This window comes from Pteropus vampyrus, unplaced genomic scaffold (assembly GCF_000151845.1).
Source record: "Pteropus vampyrus isolate Shadow unplaced genomic scaffold, Pvam_2.0 Scaffold136, whole genome shotgun sequence".
NCBI lineage: Eukaryota > Metazoa > Chordata > Mammalia > Chiroptera > Pteropodidae > Pteropus > Pteropus vampyrus.
The window spans coordinates 3,871,345-3,890,693 of record NW_011888917.1 but is presented as its reverse complement, the minus strand read 5'-3'; the positions used below and the strand labels follow the sequence as shown (position 1 = coordinate 3,890,693).

Sequence of the window (19,349 nt, the reverse complement as noted above, 5' to 3'; positions counted from 1 at the left end):
GAGAGTGTTGGATCACAGAAACCACAGGCAGAAGCTGTTTCAGGCATGGTCGACAATGTCAAATGCTGCTAAGAGGTCAAGTGAACCAAGGACTTGAAATTATCCGTTAGATTTGGTGACATGGATGTCATTGGTGATGTTAGAAAGAACAAGTTTCATACTGTGGTAGGTGGGAGTCTTCGCAGCTCCACTTAAAATCTTAACTCTCAAATCCAGTGTAGAGGACTTTTTTCTCCTGTTGTGGTAGTACTCTGCAACATGTGTACCTTTTAATGATCCTAATCGGTGCTTTAAAGCAGCTTCCATGCTGCTTTGCCATGTTTAACTCTGCTAACTTGTCCCTTTAGGCGTCTTCTCACTACTAGTTTCATTAATCAGACATCTAATTCTTTTAGTGTCTGGGCTCCTCACAGTTCACAACTTTCTTTTGCTGCATTCCCACTTTGATACTGACATCTTTTTATATACAATTTTGACTTAATGTTTTGTTTTCATTTTCATCGCCTCCATAGAGGTATGTTAAATTACTGAAAAAATACTAAAAATCGGTAATTTTTAATGAAATTATTATTGAATAATTTGAATATTATTGAATAGTTTGAATTATTGCAATTTTCTTTTTCACTATTTGGATTCCGAAAATCTTTCATTCTATGCTTCATCAAAACGAGTTATTTTAAAGGCCTCTAGAATATGGCTTTGTGGTGTGGATAGAGAACATTCTCCATCAAGTTATCTCCTTGACCTGGATTTATTATTGATTTAAATGTGTATATACAGGGCAGCTTTTGCTACTCTGAACCATTTATAATCACTTAGGAATTTTCAAATAGATGTGCAGAGACTTTCTAGACACATAAAACCATTGAATAGCTCTGGTTATTTACCTTGTTTGTTTCCTTTTAGGAGTTATACAGATATGTTCATTCTCTTCAGTTATTTGTTACTGTTCTCAGAAAAATAAAAGCTGTGGAATTCGATTCTCCATTAGTAATAGTTGATACGTTAGATGGATTCCCTGTTAAGCTAGGCAAAACTAAGACTTACTTAAGGGAGATCACCTTGGAGAACAGATAAAGAAGTTTTATATATACAACTTAAGGGGGAAAACCCCAAAATAGCCTATAACTATTTTTTTAAAATCTATTAAATTGGGAGGACAAGGTTGAAGTTGAAAATAAAAAAAATTACTTCTTAAGTATTTAATAAAAAGTTCTAGGTCAACAAAAGACATTGCATTGCTTTTTGGCCTTGTTTTCTCATGGTCATTTTCATGGGATTATAGTGAGAAATGATGATTAAAGTCTGTATTTGTAGTAAGGGGAGTCATCTTGAAGTGAAAAAGTCTATGCCAATCTAAGACACATAAAAGTGCCAGAAATATAAACTTATGTGGGGAGAATAAAGAAAAACATTTTATGGCATTGTTTTCTGGGACTGGATAGCCTTGGTTTATCAGAACAATTTTCCAACACCATTTGCCCACAGAAAGACTCAAATGATATTTTTTGTGATCTCTAGTTGATCCTCAGCTTTCTTAAACAAGCATACCTTTCGTGCTCCTTAAACACTGTAATTTCTGCACTAGATCCTGTTCACGTCTCTATCCACATCTTTTAAAAGAGCTTCCTGCTTATCCTTATATCTGAACAAAGTCTGTCAGTTTTCTACTTTTTAGCCATCTTGTACACATGAGTGGATTCCCAGAGCACAAGAGAACCCAGTCGTATTTTCTGTACTAGAATTCTAGTTCATACCTCTCTAGGCTGCCAAGTTCTGTGTGTCACAGCTTTCCTCCAAAGATGACAGTTGAACACGATACCAGGATAATGTTGGTTTCCTCTAGGAGATATATATCTCTCAAAAACATTTCTTGGGTGTACCCTCACCTTCCCTTTCTTTTTCCTTTCCTTTCTCAAACTGCTCAGAGATAGGCCTTCATAAAGTTCTTGATAGTTTCAATTTTAAAATAAAAAATCAGAATTTACAGGAATATTCAGATAAACGGTAAATGGCTGTTATTATATGGGTCTGATAATTGTGTGTGATATTTTTCCTCCCCTAGGAGTGCTGTCTCTGCAATTTGAGAGGAGGTGCTCTTAAGGAAACGAAAAACAATAAGTAAGTAATGCATTAATGTGTTGAATTTCATTGTTTTCTTCTCTCTAGAATGGTTCAACCTCTGGGTGGCTGTTTGCTTTACCTCTTGTTATTGTACGCATTGTTCCAGGGCTTGTGCTATCCAGATTTGATGTTGGGATTCTGGGCATGTCTTCAGAGACGGTTACTGACAGCGGTCCCCAACCTTTTTGACACCAGGGACCAGTGCTCCCATGAGAATCTAAATTCTGATGATCTGAAGTGAAGCTGAGGTGGTGATGCTCGCTCTGGGGAGCGGCTGCAAATACATATGATGCTTTGCTCGCTCCCCCACTGCTCTTCTCCTGCTGTGCGGCCCAGTTCCTAACAGGAGAAGGACTGGTACTGGTCCATGGCCCAGAGGTTGGGGACTCTTGGTTTCTGATACCACATTGACCTCTGCTGAACAGAAGTATTCTAAGTCTTGCTCTGTTCTGTCTTTGACACCATCAAGAGTAACCCTTCTTTTACTAACAGTTTTTTCAAATGAAGGCAGCCCATATGATGTAGGTTCCATTGGAATTTTAGTGTTTAATATGCTGAACCCTATTAGTCTAATAAAACCAGGGTGTGCCTGAAAACAGTGAAGTCCGTTATCTTCAGATAAATAAGATCAATTATGGTCATAACACTAAAACAAAATCATTTACTTTAACACCAGCAAATTAACAAGAAAGTGGTATGTACTAAAATAGAAAACAGGGAGAAAATGTTGATTTTAAAATTTAAAAGGGACAGTTGGAGAATATGAGGAATCTTGAAAGAAAGTCATAAGCGAACATAAAAGAAAAGTAATCTGGTTTTTATAGCAATTGTTGAAATATATTTTTATGTGAATTTTATTTTCATGACCTAATTTTAATATTTAAAATGGAGCCAAAACAGTTTATAGGCTCCTTTGGAACTGGAAACATGTAGAAATGGTTTAGGCCGAGGTATTAAGTGGCACTTGAGCGCCAAATTCAGCCCCCAAGATATGTTTTTATTTGATCAACACACATTTTATAAATTAGATCCACATTTTAAAGGTTGAGAGATTTTTTTTTTAATCCAGATTTTCATCTTTACTTGAAAAACGATTGTGCATCTCAGTAACAATATGACAATAACAAGGTGCGATGAGAACCTGGCCTAAATGGGCATGCGCTCCCCGGGTTACCATGGTTTACTAGTTTACATTTCCTTCTTTACACGTTTCTTTTTTCACATTCTGTCTGGCCCCACGGGCACTGGACTTGGGACCCTGGGTGTAATGTAATGATGGAATTTGTGTAATTGTGTGCACGTGCATGTTTCTGATTGCTTATAAGTAAGAGTAAAGGCATTTATCATTCCGGTGTTGATAAAGTTTAGTTTAAGAAACTATTTTTGCTTAATTTTGGATCCTCATCTTCCATAGTCTTAGTTCATGAGATTAGCACTATACTAAAAAATATTGACTAATTCTAGGATGTTGCACAGGTCATGCAGACTGTGAGATAATTTTAGGTGGTTCCTATAAAGACAAATGGTAAGAACTTCTATTCCTATTCTTGGGCTAGGACAAAAAGGAGTAGTTTTCGCTAAAGAACTGTAGTATTCATTTAGATATGAAAGAATGCCCTGATGGGGTTGACACTTGTCCTTTCTTCCTGTGGCCTTTAAAGGCAGGATGCAGTCTTTTATTCTTTGAGCGAAATAAATATTCTTTGACTTGAAAATAGATTGGTGGATTTGATATTGTTTCAAGATCTTTTTAAACCTCAAGAGTCTTTTATTTATTTGGGGCTGAATATTTATGAGAAACTTAATAGTATTAATGAGGATAGTGTCATTTTTTTCTGGAGTAGTTCGGAATTTGAAAGGAAACAAGGGAACAAGCTAAATTTCATTTCTCTTTATGTCTAGGTTCCTTTGATTATAGTAGGATTGCAATGAGAAACAATTTACTTAATCAGTATAGTTCTTCTAGAAAACTTTTGCTATTTGTTCTAGTTTGCTTTATGATAGTTATGTAAAAAGATTATATGCTATACCTAGTTCTTACCTTTTATTAATTGAACTAATCTTTTCTCGTATTAATTAGCTTAAGTATATTAAGCATCGAATGGAATAGCAGGTCTGTATTTCAGCATCAAATGGAATAGCAGGTCTGTATTTCAGTGTTTTGCAGATCACGTGTAGAAAACTATATGTGTATTGATAGAATCGAGTTCTTGGTCTTCACCTACTTTTTCATATCACAGTGGTGGGCAGGTGTGGTACTGAATGCATCCAGATATCTAATGGGTTTAAAATTCAAAGAGTAGTCTTTTTGTTATGGATTTAGGCGTTTGGCTTTCTTTCTCATCTATGTATTTTCCACCATTAAGAATTGCATCGCCTGGTTGAAGTATAAGGTATGTAAGTTTAGGGAACATTTGTTTATGTTTAATGTCTCCTTTCCTGTAGGTGGGCCCATGTCATGTGCGCCGTCGCGGTCCCAGAAGTTCGATTCACTAATGTCCCAGAAAGGACACAGATAGATGTAGGCAGAATACCTTTACAGAGGTTAAAATTGGTGAGTGGCAAAGCTTCTTTTTTATCTCATAAATTAGTGTTAATTTACATTCTGAATATTTCTATTAATACACACATTCCCAAGATAATTTTTTCTCTTAGCTTCATTTCTGTCCTTTTTTTACTTTAGCCTAAGTTGACTTATCTGTAAACATACTCTTTTTCTGTTATATTGCAAATATGCTTATAACCTTCCTCAAATTCTTTTTGAAATAAGACAAAAGAATACTACATTTCCTGGATTAAGGTGGATTTTCAAACTGTAGGCTATTTGGTGAGTTTTGTTAGAAATGGATCTGAGCTGTCCAACTATCTCTTTTTAATTTGTTTAATTTCTCTCTCTCTTAATCTTGACTTAGCCAAATGCATCTAACCTGATTTCATCATCTCTTCACCAAGAAGATTGTTGCAGAGAAATACAAAAACTTTTATTATTACCAAGGGATTTTCTTACTTACGAATAGATGCCAAACTCTCTGGTTGATTATCTTCTGACCTACTTTCTGTTTTAGAAACTTTCATAAAAATCTTCCCACTGATTCTCTTTGTTAAGTGTATTTTTCTTTGAGAAGATAGACCTTTAATGTCCCCAACATTGAAGTAACCTTGGAGTTCTGTTAAATTGTGATCCAGCAGACCATTTGCTTAGGCCCTTATAGTTCATATTTAATGACAATTTTCCCTAAAGTTAAATTGTGTAAACTTAAAATATTGGAGCATGTCTTACATGTGGACTTAATTCTCTAGAATTTCTTCAGTTTTTGTTATTCTTAACTTGAGATCTTTCTACTATAGAATGTTTCAGGCACTGCAGCTGTAACTCTCTACCTGACTGTTAGTTGTTTTGTTGCTAGTCTCTTACCCACCGAGAAAGGGAGCTGGACGTACTGTTTCTGGACTTTTGTCATAGGTTCTTAGAATCTAGTCTATCTTCTTTCGTTCTCATAGAAGAGAAAGTGAACACCATTATTTCTCATTATAGCTGTATCAAGAATTTCACTCTGCTAAAAAATAGTGACTCTTTATGGAGCTGTTGATTGCTGTTGGCAGAAATGAGTAGTGGGACCAGGATGCTCAGGATATCGTAAGGGGAGTTTTGTGAATGATGTGGAAATGAATGGGCCATTTAAAGCTCACAGTGACTATCAGAAGAGAGTAAAATTCTTCAGCTCCTGGACTTCCATGGGAAAGTTTGAAATCTTACATCTTGCTCACCAATTAAAACACCAATAAGAAATAAACAAAAAAACATTTGCTAGAATTAATACTGTTAGGCAGGATATTTAAAAAAATGTCAAGTTCACCAAATGTTACAGAATTTAATGTTCAGTGTGATAAATACTAACAAATATCTTACATTTTAATTTTTTTCTGATTTACAAGTAATAAGTATTTGCAAAAATTCAAACACTACATTTAATAATCACCTTTGGTTCTCTCTCCTGAAAGATGACTTCTATTACCCGGTTTAATGCTCCTCAGAATTAGTGGTCACTGCTTTTTTTTTAAAATTTCTTTTTATTTTCTTTTTTATTTTTCAATTACAGTTTCCATTTAATATTATATTAGTTTCAGGTGTAGTAGACATTTATATTATTTACAAAGTGATCCCCCAATTCATCTAATACCCACATGACACTATACATATTTATTGAGTATATTCCCTTTGCTGTATTATTTTGCAAACACCAACACTATTTCTTAATTAATAGTATTTCTTTTTTTAAAAAAATTTTATTATGGTGATACTGGTTAATGGCATCCAATGTTTCAGGTGTATAGTTCAATAGTAAGGCATATCTATATATTGCATTGTGTGTTCACTACTCATAGATTGAGTGGTCACTGCTCTTGATGCTTCCCTTTAAGGATTTATATCTTGGCAACTGTTGTTCAGGAATGTTTCCTTAATGATGTATTGTTATCCACACCAGTCCCAGAGGGGTTTTAAGGGAACAGCAGGGAAGGGCAGCATGGGAAAATGGCAAAGCTTATTTTTTTCCACAACGCTTTACTCATCTTGATTGTATATATCACATATTCCTTATGGAATGTTTTCCATCCCTAAACAGTTGGTACCTTCATTATAATATGTCTAGACTGAATTTAAAATCTCCTAAAGTCTATTTTAAATGACAATGTAGAGCTGTCCATGACACATATTGGGTGCAAATAGCAGATTGTAGATCAGATCTTTTTCTGTTTTTAATTTTTAAATTTTATATGCAAAAATAATTTAATTTTTTAACTTTTTATTTTGAAATAATTTTAGATTTACAAAGTTATTGTATATACTTCATCCAGCTTCCATTAATGTTATAATGTTAGCACTTTACATAAGCATAGTACATTTGTCAAAACTAAGAAATCAACATTGGTAATTCTTACTAATTCAACTACAGAATTTATTTGGCTTTCTTTAATTTTTCCTCTAATGTCTTTTTCTGTGTTCTAAGGTCTCATCTAGCATACCACATTGGGTTTAGTTGTTTAGTTTCTTTAGAATCCTCAAATCTGTGAGTTCTTCAGTCTTTGCTTGTTTTCCATGATCTTTACAATTTTTGGTAGGTATTTTGTGGAATAATCCTCAGTTTGCATTGTCTGGTATTTTGTCACATTTAGACTGTGGTGTGGGTTTTAGGAGGAATGTCACAGAGATGAAGTGCCCTTCTCATAATTTTAAGAGGAATGTGATATAAATATGACTTATTACTGATGATATTATATACTTGGATCAGGAGGAGTCTGCCAGGTTACTATTTTTCTTTTTCTTTTTAAGTTTTTTTCATTTATAGTTGACATATAATATTTATTAGTTTCAGGTATACAACATAGTGATTAGACAGTTATGTATAAAACGCATGATCACCCTGATTAGTCTAGTACCCATCTGACACCATACATAGTTATTACAGTATTATTGACCATATTCCCTATGCTGTACTTTCTGTCCGGTGACTATTTTTATAACTGGCAATTTGTATATCTTAATCCCTTCCCCTTTTACACTGCATGAAGAATTGCTTAGAATGCTGTTTATTAAAATGCTTGCAGTGATTATCTTAAGTGGAAAAATAAAAGGAGAAACTTCATTCAGATGGGGGGAATTACGCAAAAATGCTGTAATTGTTTGACCGAGGACAATAGCCAGACGTCTAGATAACTTTTCACCAAGAATCCTCAAGAAAACACCTTCACCCTGGTGAATCATCTACAATGCTGTCTATGCCCTGGTTTTAATCAGTGTCCCTTGGTGATTGGGCTCAGACAGACTGGCTTTGAATAAAAAAGTTCACAAATGATCACTTGTGTGTGGGGTGAAATACACCCTTCCAGAGAATAAGATTCTCTGCCTTTTATGTACAGTCAAGGTTGTGCTTTTCTGACATTAGGATTCTTTTGAAGTTTAAGTAATCTAACAAGTAAGCGCATGGCCAGCCAGAAGTCGGAGCAGTAGTTTTGTGTGTTATTTCACCTAGGCCAATGTATGTCTAGGCAAATTATTTTTATCTTTCTATCTAATGAATGTATGTGTGTGTCTGCTAGTGTCAGTTTCAGTTTTTCTCTGGAGCTGTAGCCCACCCTTTTCTGGACTCCATACTGTCCACCTACTTTCTTATTCACACAGATGGGGGATATTAAGAATTAGTGTCAGTTTGTTTTGCCAAACAATCATCACCTTACCTTGCCAAATACTGTGTATGTTTTTGAATAAAACATCGTTCTTGTCTTCTAGCCCCCTATAGTCTAGATTGGGCTTTCGCAACTTTGGCTCTGTTGGCCTTTTAGACAAGATTGTTCTTTGTTGTGGACGACTGTCATGTGCATCTTAGATTGCAGCACCCTTGAACAAACAGACAATGTCAGATATCGCTTGGGATGCACAATCACTCCCATTTGAGAACACACTGGTTTACTGTGAAGACATACACATAAAAAGAAAAATTTCATTTTCATCACTTTTTGAAGAAGTAATTTGGAGACCGAGAGAACAGAACTTCTTAATTATTTTTAAAAACATCCTAGAGACGTTTTGGGGCAAATTATTTGAATTTTTTTATTTGTCAATAAAGAGGATTTGGCAGCATATGTGCATATTCGCTGCTGTATCATATAATCTGATTTAGTATTTTAACATTACCTATTTTTATGGAAATTACACAACCTTGAATATAATGAAGTTTCATAAAGATTAAAATTCTGTGGTGCATGTGTGTGTGCACACGTGCATGTGCATGTACACATGCACATGGTAGCTATTGAGTAAACGTTTATAGAATAAATAAAAGGCAACAAATTGTTTATTATTTATGCTTCTGGCTTAAAATTATTATGGCTGGAGGGTTTGATCAGACGATACCAAGTAGCTTGTGCCTGTTTATGGTTTCCCATTTAAAAGTTGTGATGGTAAATTCATGCACACCTTTGTGCTTGCTGCTCTAAAAGCAAGGCATTGATTTCTTTATTGGTGGGTACATGGGATTAGGTCATAAAATGTAGCAGTACTTTGGAGAGCCTATAGAACATTCACGCAGCACTTGCCTTGTTATCGGAGATTTCTGATCTTGGAACCTCTGGTCTGGGGATTTAAAACTGGAGTGACCTGATGTAGGTAGAACAAATTGCTCATCTGTGAGGCAGCTGGAAGAGGGGGGCTCGGAGCCTCTTTCAAGTGACCACTAGGTGGTGCTGCTGTACCATTTTCTCATGCCTTGCCCTTAAATCACCTCTCAGCAAATGCCTAATCAGAGCCCTGCCCACACTTGAGAGAGAGAGAGAGACAGAGACAGAGACAGAAACAGAGACAGACAGAGACACACAGAGAGAGAGATGTGTGGTGCATGCAGGGGTGCTTTAGCACAACGGTAGCAGCAGGGCAGGGAAGTGCTGCTGGCTGTGAATTCAAAGTGCTAAATTCCAGAGGGCAAGTTTTTAGTTCAGTTTTTCATTTAGTTACATGGGAAGAGCTGGCTTCCCTTGGGGCAAATTAGTGTTTTTCTGTAAAGGTACTAAGCAATACTAGTAAAAGCTAGTAACTACAAGAGGCTTAAGAATGGCTGATGTTAAATGTGGGTTTAAAATGTCTTCTTTAGTATGAGAGCCTTATATTAAAAAATTGCTTATTATTATTAGCAATCTTTCTAGAATATGGAATATTGGAATTTGTGCAGAGGTATTTGAATATTTTGATAATACTGTTGTTAGCCTTTTATTTATTCATAAGTTCAACTTGCAGCTTTTGAAATACCTTTTTGTACAATTATTTGTATAGGAAGATTTTTGTTGAGGATGTAAGAAAGGATTTGTTGACTTTAGCAGATTTTTCCTCTTACTTATAATGACCATTAAAAAAGAAGAGACAGCAAATGGAAAACAACAGTTTTGGTGCTCTTCATGGATTACGTTGACCCTAAAATGGTATGTGCTTTAAGAAGAACCTTTATCTCATCCAGCCACCTTGTTTGGTGATATTACAAGCGTGGCCTCCACTCATCAGATAACTAAATGGACAACGATGAGACTAGACTTATTTTCAAGACATCGTATTTTATTTTATTTATGTTGCTGATAATTTGAAATACTTTAATAAAATTCATTATTTTTTAATTAAAATTTCAGTGGAAAAATATATTTGGCTATAAGGGTCTTTAGTTTGTTCTTTCCTTTTTTCTTCAAGAATATTTAGCATCTGCATAGAGTAGTTATCTCAGGGATTACTAAAGAAATTGCCGCTTCATCTAAAAAATGCTACAGATTGCTATATAAAAGTATCAGGTTATAAGTAGAGCCTTTCTCTTATAGGAAAGAGATGACTGAGAGTTACCTAATAGGCTCTATCCAAAGTCACATTCAAAAGGGAGAAACATTTTCTCTGTCAGCTTAAGCACTCTTCTGATTATTAATGTAGATGCTAGATTACTTAGTATTTTTCTTATCTACTCATTTAGAGCAAACTCCTTTACTTTTGAATGACTTTTCAGTATAGAAAAAGTTGCCCTTGAGGCAAGGGCTCTCATTCCTAACCCCTTGCTCATGTCCTTTGATTATTATTTTTGCTTATTCAGAAAACATCAGAGTATTGGTACCTGGTAGGATGTCGAGGACATTTCCTACTCCCCACTTGAATGACATGCTCAGGGGTAGCCATGACAGTCCAGGAGTTGGTTTGGAGTCACAGATGGTTAGTATGCTAGAAAACAAAAAGAAAAACAATTGCTCCCACATGATACAGATTTTAGAGTTTACTCAATCATTTCTTTTTCTTATGTCCTTTTCTTATTTCCTCCTGTTTTGTTTTCTCTACTAATATGATGGATTAGCCATAGTCATAACAATTTCTGGAAGAGGAGCCTAATTGTGCAAAGATGGGAACGCAAAAAAAGGAAATAGATATATAACACACAAAGCTAAGATGTCATTTATTTATTTATTTCTCTATTTATTTATTTTGGTTTTCACAATAGAAAAATATATAGGTAAAAACTATAAGGAAGAATTTAAGGACAGGAATTTAAAGAGGGTAAATATGATAAAACAGAAGACCAACAGTATTGTCTGCTGGAACGATCTTCAGTATCAGTATTGTCTTTTGGAAGCAAATCACCAAAAAAATCTTCAGATCTGATTATAAAATTTAAGGGAAGAACATTAAAAAACCAAGCCAGAGGAGTAAAACAGCACGAAGTTCTGATATTTGTTATATACATATCACGAATGTCTATTACACACATTGATCACTTTTTGATGATTGCATTAATTAAAGATCTGTGAAATTTAGATAAGTAAAACAACAAGACAAGTTTGTGCAGTTGAAGAAAATTGCAGCAAACTCTAAATTCAACCAATAGTTTTAAACATTCCTCCTGTTTGGAGGGAAAAATTTCTCAAGTAGAAGTGTTCTAAGAATATTTAGATATTAAATTGCACGTAGCAAAGCAAAGAATGTCTACCTTGATCACTGCTACTGCATGAAAACTTGGTGTGGTATTCACTGGCCATACAGCCATCCTCACAGTGGCATAGCACAATGCCTTTGGTTTCTAAGTCTATAGACATTCCTAGGATTTTTACATTTGAAATCCTATTTCTACAACAAATAGAGAGAGAAATGAATTTTGGAATAGCTGAAGTTGCCCCCAGGCATTCGATGACCTCCATCTGATTTGTATTTGACAAGTGAACCAAGCACAAGCACAAGTGTTCTCTGAGTGAAGAACATTATTTTGAAAAGGAATTTACACTGCAATGATGACCGAGCAACAAGCCTTTTAGTATTTGGCTGAGACCAACTATTCTGCTTAGAAGCCTCTATACACTTTAAAATTTGTACCCGAAGGCAAATAATAGTGAACTTGAAAGCCAAAGATTATAGTTTCGAAAGGTACATCAATTCTGAAAATAGAGTGGTTTCACTGTGGTATTCCATCAGAAACGATGAATCAAGAAGGGAAAATACATTCAGGCTTCCTATTTCTTAGAAAGAGGTACTTGTTCTCTTGCTAACTGGCTTATGTTATCAGATGTATTGAATACTAAAAAGAGAATTACTGAGAGAAATGGGGTCCGTCTTTCATGCTGTAAGATCACTCTGAGCCCTATTTAGTTAATGTTACAGCAGCTTCACTTTCTGTCTAGAGGAATCACAGAGCCTCTGCTAATGCATTTCGGGAAATGTAAAGACATATTGATTATCTTTCATCACTTTAAAAGGAAAAAAGTAGCATCGTAAAGGCAATCAAAAAAGTCATTATGTCTCACATTAACTCATGTACCGATTTATTCACATGTTCAGTTGTTTTTAAAGACAGGAGTTCTAAGAGAGTAATAAACATTGACAACAATGAGCAAGTTTATTATTTAAGTGGAGTTGAGTAAAAATTTGCTTTTAATAGTAAGTAAACTACTGAATAAGAAACAAGTGATACTACAAATGACATAATAATGATATGATATGTAGAATCCTATTATTTAATGAGTCCAGTATAAAACTTACAACATCATTAAGAACGTTCTTTAGGACTTCAGCGTACACATGTCCTCAACTTTGTAAGATTTTTAAATAAGTGTAGTATAAAAAAATGTACATTGGTAGTTGTATAGTACTTAACTGTCAGAATGATTTGCTGCAGAGACTAGATCCTATTGCAAGCTGTCAAATTTGTATATTGCTGTAATACCAAACCATAAAATCTTTTGAGTAAAATGGAAAATGTCAGATGGGCATGACTACAAATAATATACTTTCTGAAGGCTGTAGATGTCTATAGGAGAAAATGTGTAAATGCGTGAAATGTTATCTTGTTACTATGGATTTTTCTTTATCTGCTGAAAGAAAACTCTGAGGCAAAAAGAAATTGATTGGAGCCTTTAAAATTTTAGTTTTGAACTCATTTTTCCTGAGGACTAATTTTAAAAACATTATCGTACAGATAAGTAGAACTTCAGATAATTCATGATTAAAGAGTGTTTTGTGGGAGAGTAATCTTATTTTTCAGCTCGCATTGCTGAATGGTCCATTTTTTCTGATCTTGTCTGTGTGAGTAGTGATTAGTGACAGATCTTTTAATTGAATGAGTGAGCTGGGGTTGAGGTTCCAGAGATGGAGTCACCCCTTTCCCGCCAACGTTGACTGGGTCAGTACCAACAAATGCATGCCTGACCAAGGCAACTGCCAGACAGCTCTAAACAATTGCTGGGGCTTTGCTTGGTCAACAGCAATTGACAACAGAGAGGTTATAGTGTTTGAAGGGTACAGTCATTATTGTAAAACAGTGGATTCATTATTATTTGTTTTTCTAATATTTTAGTATAAATTAGGTTATTCCCTCAGAAGAGTGCTTTAAAAGATCAACAAAAAGTTATAAAATGCTTTTTGTGTAAGGTGAGAATTGCTTCATGCTTGTAATTCAACGTAGTCATTGTGGTATATTTTAGGCATATTCCCACATGTGATATCATTTTTTAACATGAGCTCAATACAAGTACCAGCACTGTTTTAGGATGCCTCATTTTGGATTTATTGATTTAAAGTCAAAGTTATCTACATTCATCTGGATTGCCCTTTGGATCATGCAATTCTAAACCTCTGTTACACTGAGATTAAAGGTGTGGTGTCTGGATTAAGATTGTTTGAGTTCTGCATCCTCCACTTAGGCAAATTTGGCCTTACAAATTATCTTCTCTGAGCCTTGTCTGTAAGCTGGGGTGGTCGTGAAGATGAAATGAGAAAGTGAAGGGCTTGGTTAATGATGCAACCCTCTTGCTGCATAAATAAGCTGCCTTCCAGCCAGTCAGGACCACAGCAGATAAATATTTATAAGTAGGGAATAAGTTCCTGATGTTCTTTACTGTGTTCATTCATTCATTTGTTCAGTAAATAGTTATTTAGGACTTGCTATGTGGTTAGGTGATAGATGTACTTTAATTTCACTTCTGTAGATACTACAGAATAATGGAAGTTATTGAAAATTAGATAAGCAATTACAAAGCAGTATGAAAAGATCTAGTATAGTAAAAATCCAGAATGCATTAAGGGACCTAAGTAAATTTGGGGTATGAGGGTTGGAGGTATAAGGGTATAGAAAAGCTTCTGAAAGAAGCAGTGCCTAATGATGCCTAATCTGAGACCTGAAAGATGAGAAAAGCTAGCTGGAAGAGGGGTCAGGCAAGTGATCAGTGTGCTCAGTAGCCTAGAAGTGGGAGAGAATTGGAAGGTCTAGGAAATTAAATTTCAATAGAGCATGAGCATGAAGTATGAAGGGGAGATGATGCTGGGAAAAAAGGAAGCCTCAGATGATCTAGAACTGTATGTCCAGTACGGTAGCCACTGGCCACTTAAGGCTCTTGAGCATTTGGAATGTAGTTAGTGTTACTGAAGAACTGACCTTTAAATTTTATTTAATTTAAAATAAGCTAAATTTAAAAACTAAAGCAGCATAAACATATGAAAGACCTATAGTTTTGGATAGGTCTACATTTCACATTTCAAACACCCTTGAAAATTTAGTGTTCAAATTGAGACGTGCTGTAAGTGTAAATACACAGCAGATTTCCAAAACTTGGTATGAAAAAAGAATATAAAGTAGCTTATTAAAAATCTTTATATTGGTTATGCGTCAAAGTGGTAATATTTTGGATTAGTTGAGTTAAATGAGATATACTGTTAAAATCAATTTCACCTATTTTTTATTGTTAAAATATATTTAACAAAAATATTTTAATCATATTTAGTTGTATAGTTCATTGGCATTGAGGCTATTCACAACTATCTCCCCTCTATCTCTACAACTTTTTCATTTTTCTAAACTTAAACTCTGTGTACTCACTGAATAGTTACTCCCCATTCTTTTCTCTTACCTGTTTTTTAATGTAGCTCCTAAAAGAAAATTAAAAATTGCATTATGTGACTCCAGTGTATTCCTCCTGGAATAGTGCTGGTTTAGGGGATGTTGTAGTTTATCCTGAATGCACTGGAGAATCTTTAATGCCCGTTAAGAAGTGGAATAGTGTGATCAGATTTATTTTTCAGAAGGGTATTCTGGTGGTGAGAATATATTCTAAAGAGCAGGACTGGAGGCAGAGAGGGCAGTTTCAGTGAAAGTGATTTGGGTGCGACCCCGAGATGGAGAGAAATGAACTGATCAGAGGCAGGATGGCTCAGACTAGGTATAGAGGAGCTGCGGTTCTGGCACAAGCAGTGGGGGAGCAGTCATGCCACGCACAGGGAAATGCATTTTGGACACACTTAATCTGAGGTCCTTGTAGTCCATGTGGGTGTGACTCAGGAGAGAGATATGTCAGAATTCTCTTTCTCATGGATGTGTAGCTATTCAACACCTTGCTCCTCCTGGGTTGATGTTCAGTGACTATTGCTGGTCAGTAATTCAGGAGTAGTGAACAACTGCATTTGTCTGGATAAGAATTTGGTTCATGATGATACTGTATCTACTGCTCCATGCCCTTTTTGAAGTGTAATAGTCAGGTAATACAGTGTCAGCCCTGGAGGTTTCATTTATGTTCTGTCTTAGAGCAAAGAAATGAAATATATTGAAAATGAAAACAAAACCTATAGAAGTGAATAGTTCGATTTGCAAAAAAGATGAACAAAAAGGGAAGTCCAGTGTTCTCATGAAAGATAAATGTGCCCTGCAACCAATAAAAACTTAGCCCACACTGGGATATTGTTGCCAAGATATGTGGTTGCATATAAAAGATTTACAGTAAGAATCACATGAGATTGCTCAAACCCATGAAAAGATATTTAGTTCACAATTGTTTTTCATTTTAATTTTAGTTTAAAATAATCTTTTCACTAGTAGTTTTTGAGACCAAACCGTGTTTAGTATAAAATTTTTAAATTGTGGATTTTTTTCTGCTTGGAATATAAAATATGTTTCACCTTTCTTTAGAAACCAAGTATTTTACCTTAAATAGAAATGGAAAAAGTAGTCAAATAAATTGACCACTTTTCATTACAGGAATAGTGCATAAGGTTAATTAAAACTTTCAAATTTTTTTCCTAGAGCCATCTATTACTCATTATTGATTTTAAAATTCATCAATTTTAAACACTTATTTTCTCTGCACAAAGCAAAAAAATATTACGAAATATTTTCAGTAAATAGCAATTATTTTTCAGTAAAAGGAACCATGATATTCTGGCAAAGGTATAATTTTAATAGACTAATGAGCTTTCTGACCAGAGTCGACTGAGCTTCATCTGAGTTTTACAATGATAAATTGACTGTGTCAAAATTTGCAATCTAGTCTGGTGAAATATTTTACTATGAAAGTTTAATTCTCATTTTTTATTTATGAAAGCAGCAGTAGTGTCACAGCAGCTTATAATATGCTGGCCATTTGGTATGATTTATTTCAATGAATGTCACTTGTTGATGTGTTTAGTCATTGTTGACCCATAATTAATTCTAAAAACTCTTAAGTGGTGTGAAACGTAATAAGTCAGCCACTGTAGTTAAAAAACAAACAAAAAAATCATGATCCAGAGATCTATTCAGTTGTCTTTTCCTGGTTTTAATGATGTCACAGCTTTATATTTGACAGCTGATGACATTGGAAGAGTAATAGCTTTCTTTAGTATTGTGAGGATCTACTTAGAGTAATTTCTACCACAGAGCATATATTTGAAATGTAATTTAATCATCGTTCATTACATAATTTGGGGGTTCCAGCTTGTCATCATTTTAAAGGTTTAGAGGAAAATTGTGGAATAAAGAGCATTTCTTTCATTCATGTATGAACCTTTTATTCAACAAATAAAAGAAGGGGCTGATCATAGTGTTTGGTGCTTGGTGGCAGGGGCCACCCAGAGATGGAGAGGGTCATTGCTGTCATGGGGTTTGCATTCTGGAAGGATTTAGATATGGAACTTTTAAAGATATCATTTATTCTTTTGGTAGCTGTGAAAGGCAGAAGGGAAGGCCTAGATTAAGACATTCTTCTTCTAAGGTGTTTATTTATAGAGAGATGTAATAAGCATTTCTGTTTTCTAATGTCAGATATTTATCTAGTGTAAATAATTTTGAACAAATAGATAAGAATATCAAAAGTGTACAGTTTTCAGATATGATCGAATTATTTTGAGATCACTTTAGAAATAATAATAAACATTTTTTTATTGTAAATTTTAAATGGTGGTATATTAGTAACAAAATTTCAAATAATTCATAGTTTATGAACAATGAAACATTCAAAATAATGAAACATTATTCATAATATATATTGTTGCAGATATTACAATGTCTTGAAGTTGTTTGTCCTTTTCTTTTTTTTTTTTCTTTTTAAAGAATTGAGGGATTATTTTGTTGTTACTTCTTTTGTAGTACACAGTAAGAGGCATGAACTCAGTACTGCCACCAAAATGTGCTTTAAATTGTCTTTGGGGAGAAACCATTCAGAGATAATTATCCTTTGGTATTATCCCATTCTGTGTTTCTCAAAGCTATTCATAAATATTTTTCAAATAATAATATGTACATTAGAGAACATTTTAGTTGTCAGGTCAACTTAGAACTGAGAAAGAGAGCAGTGGCCCAAATGTTTTTAGAAACAACAAGAACATTTAAATATTTCTGACTCTTAGGTATCGTTTCTCTAAGAAGCCTTTTTCATAATTAGAAAATGAAGAAGCCAGCAACATGAAAATCTCTCCTTTTCCTGGCAGGCCTAGAAGTTAATATATATGCATTTTCAGGCTTCTCAGTTTGACAGGGGGCAGTCACCATTTAATTTCAAAACTCCATTTATCTTAGTGATGGCCTTAGAACTATTAAGTCTCCTTTTCCTGCCTATGACAATCTTACTGTTTCTGTATTCTTTGCCACATGCTGATTTGGGGAGCTCTGCCCTATAGCTATGCACATGACACCACCTCAGTGTACAATCTGCATAGATAAGGCATGACAACCTTTTAACCTCAGCTTGCAGTGTACACAGAGGATGACAGTCCACCTGCAGTGGGGAAAGCAAACAAGCAAGTGTGCTGTGTTCATTCTTAATCACATTCTATTTCTCCCAGAGATGTTCTGAGAAAATGACAGGCCAAACTTAGAGTTCAGGTTATCAGCCTGAGACACGCGAGGCACAGGATGTCTCCACTGCAGATAAGGTTAAATCGTACTTTTGAACTTTGACTTGTTTATTTATTGTTACAATTTTAATATATAGGTCATATAAGGCTCTTGGTTCTTATTTTGAAATTTTATTTTCAAAGATATACTGTTTTAGTTACAAAAGTAATGCGCATTTTTCATCAAAAAAAATTTTTTACACTAGATTGTATGAAATACAAAATGAAAGTCATGTCTAGCTCCATGCCACTCCACAGAAGCGATCATGTTTAATATATTGGACTAATGCTTTTTAACTTTTCTGTGGATGAAACAACTTGGTAGGATATAACACCTTAACAGTGTTATAATTAAGTGTTTCAGTGGTGTACTATGTATGTATAATACTCACACACATATACGTAAATCTGTTTTATAAAAATATCACTTTATCTTAAGGGTAGTTGTATTTTTCCTTTCCTTTGGTCTTACTGTGACCCTACCAGCATTCATAACATTTCACATGCCTCTGCTTATCTCACTTACTTAGATATTTCTCAGGCTGCATTTTTAAAGTTGTTTTTTTTTTTCCTTCAGCTACCATATATTTGATCCCCTTTACCCACTTCACCCTCCTCCTATCCCACTATATTTGACCCCCTTTAATCGTCTATCTACCCCCTCCTCCCCCACACCCTACTCTCTGGTAACCCCTAGTCTATAGTCCATGTCCATGAGTCTCTGTTTGTCCTGTTCATTTGTTGCTTTTAGGTTTATATCCCACAAAGTTTTTCTTTTAAATAGAATTTAATCACCTGAATTGCACTAAATGTAGTTGTTGGAGATATACCATTTGCTGCAAGTGTAAAAGCATTCGAATGTAATAATAATGTGTATGAGCTCTGGGACCTGGCAGCCTGGGTCCACATCTCTGCTCTGCCACATACCAATTATTTGAGAATATGTCATCTTCCTTGGAAGTCTGTCTTTGATTTTTACGACACTTCTCTATTGGTGTCCCTTCTCTCTCTTTGGCCACTCAATCTCAGGTTGCTTTGCAGGTTCCTCTAGCTCTGTCTCTCCCTTGAATGTTTATGATCCCTC

General features: G+C 34.8%; 1 protein-coding gene across 1 annotated transcript in view; it reads left to right on the top strand.

Moving 5' to 3' along the window:
• Nucleotides 1-19,349, top strand: part of KDM4C (lysine demethylase 4C) — a 347,564-nt gene that overhangs the window by 237,083 nt on the left and 91,132 nt on the right. Inside the window, exons 17-18 of the mRNA XM_023535104.1 lie at nt 2,066-2,121; nt 4,570-4,678. Of these exons, the coding sequence (XP_023390872.1) occupies nt 2,066-2,121; nt 4,570-4,678 (165 nt within the window). The remainder of the gene's footprint in view (nt 1-2,065; nt 2,122-4,569; nt 4,679-19,349) is intronic.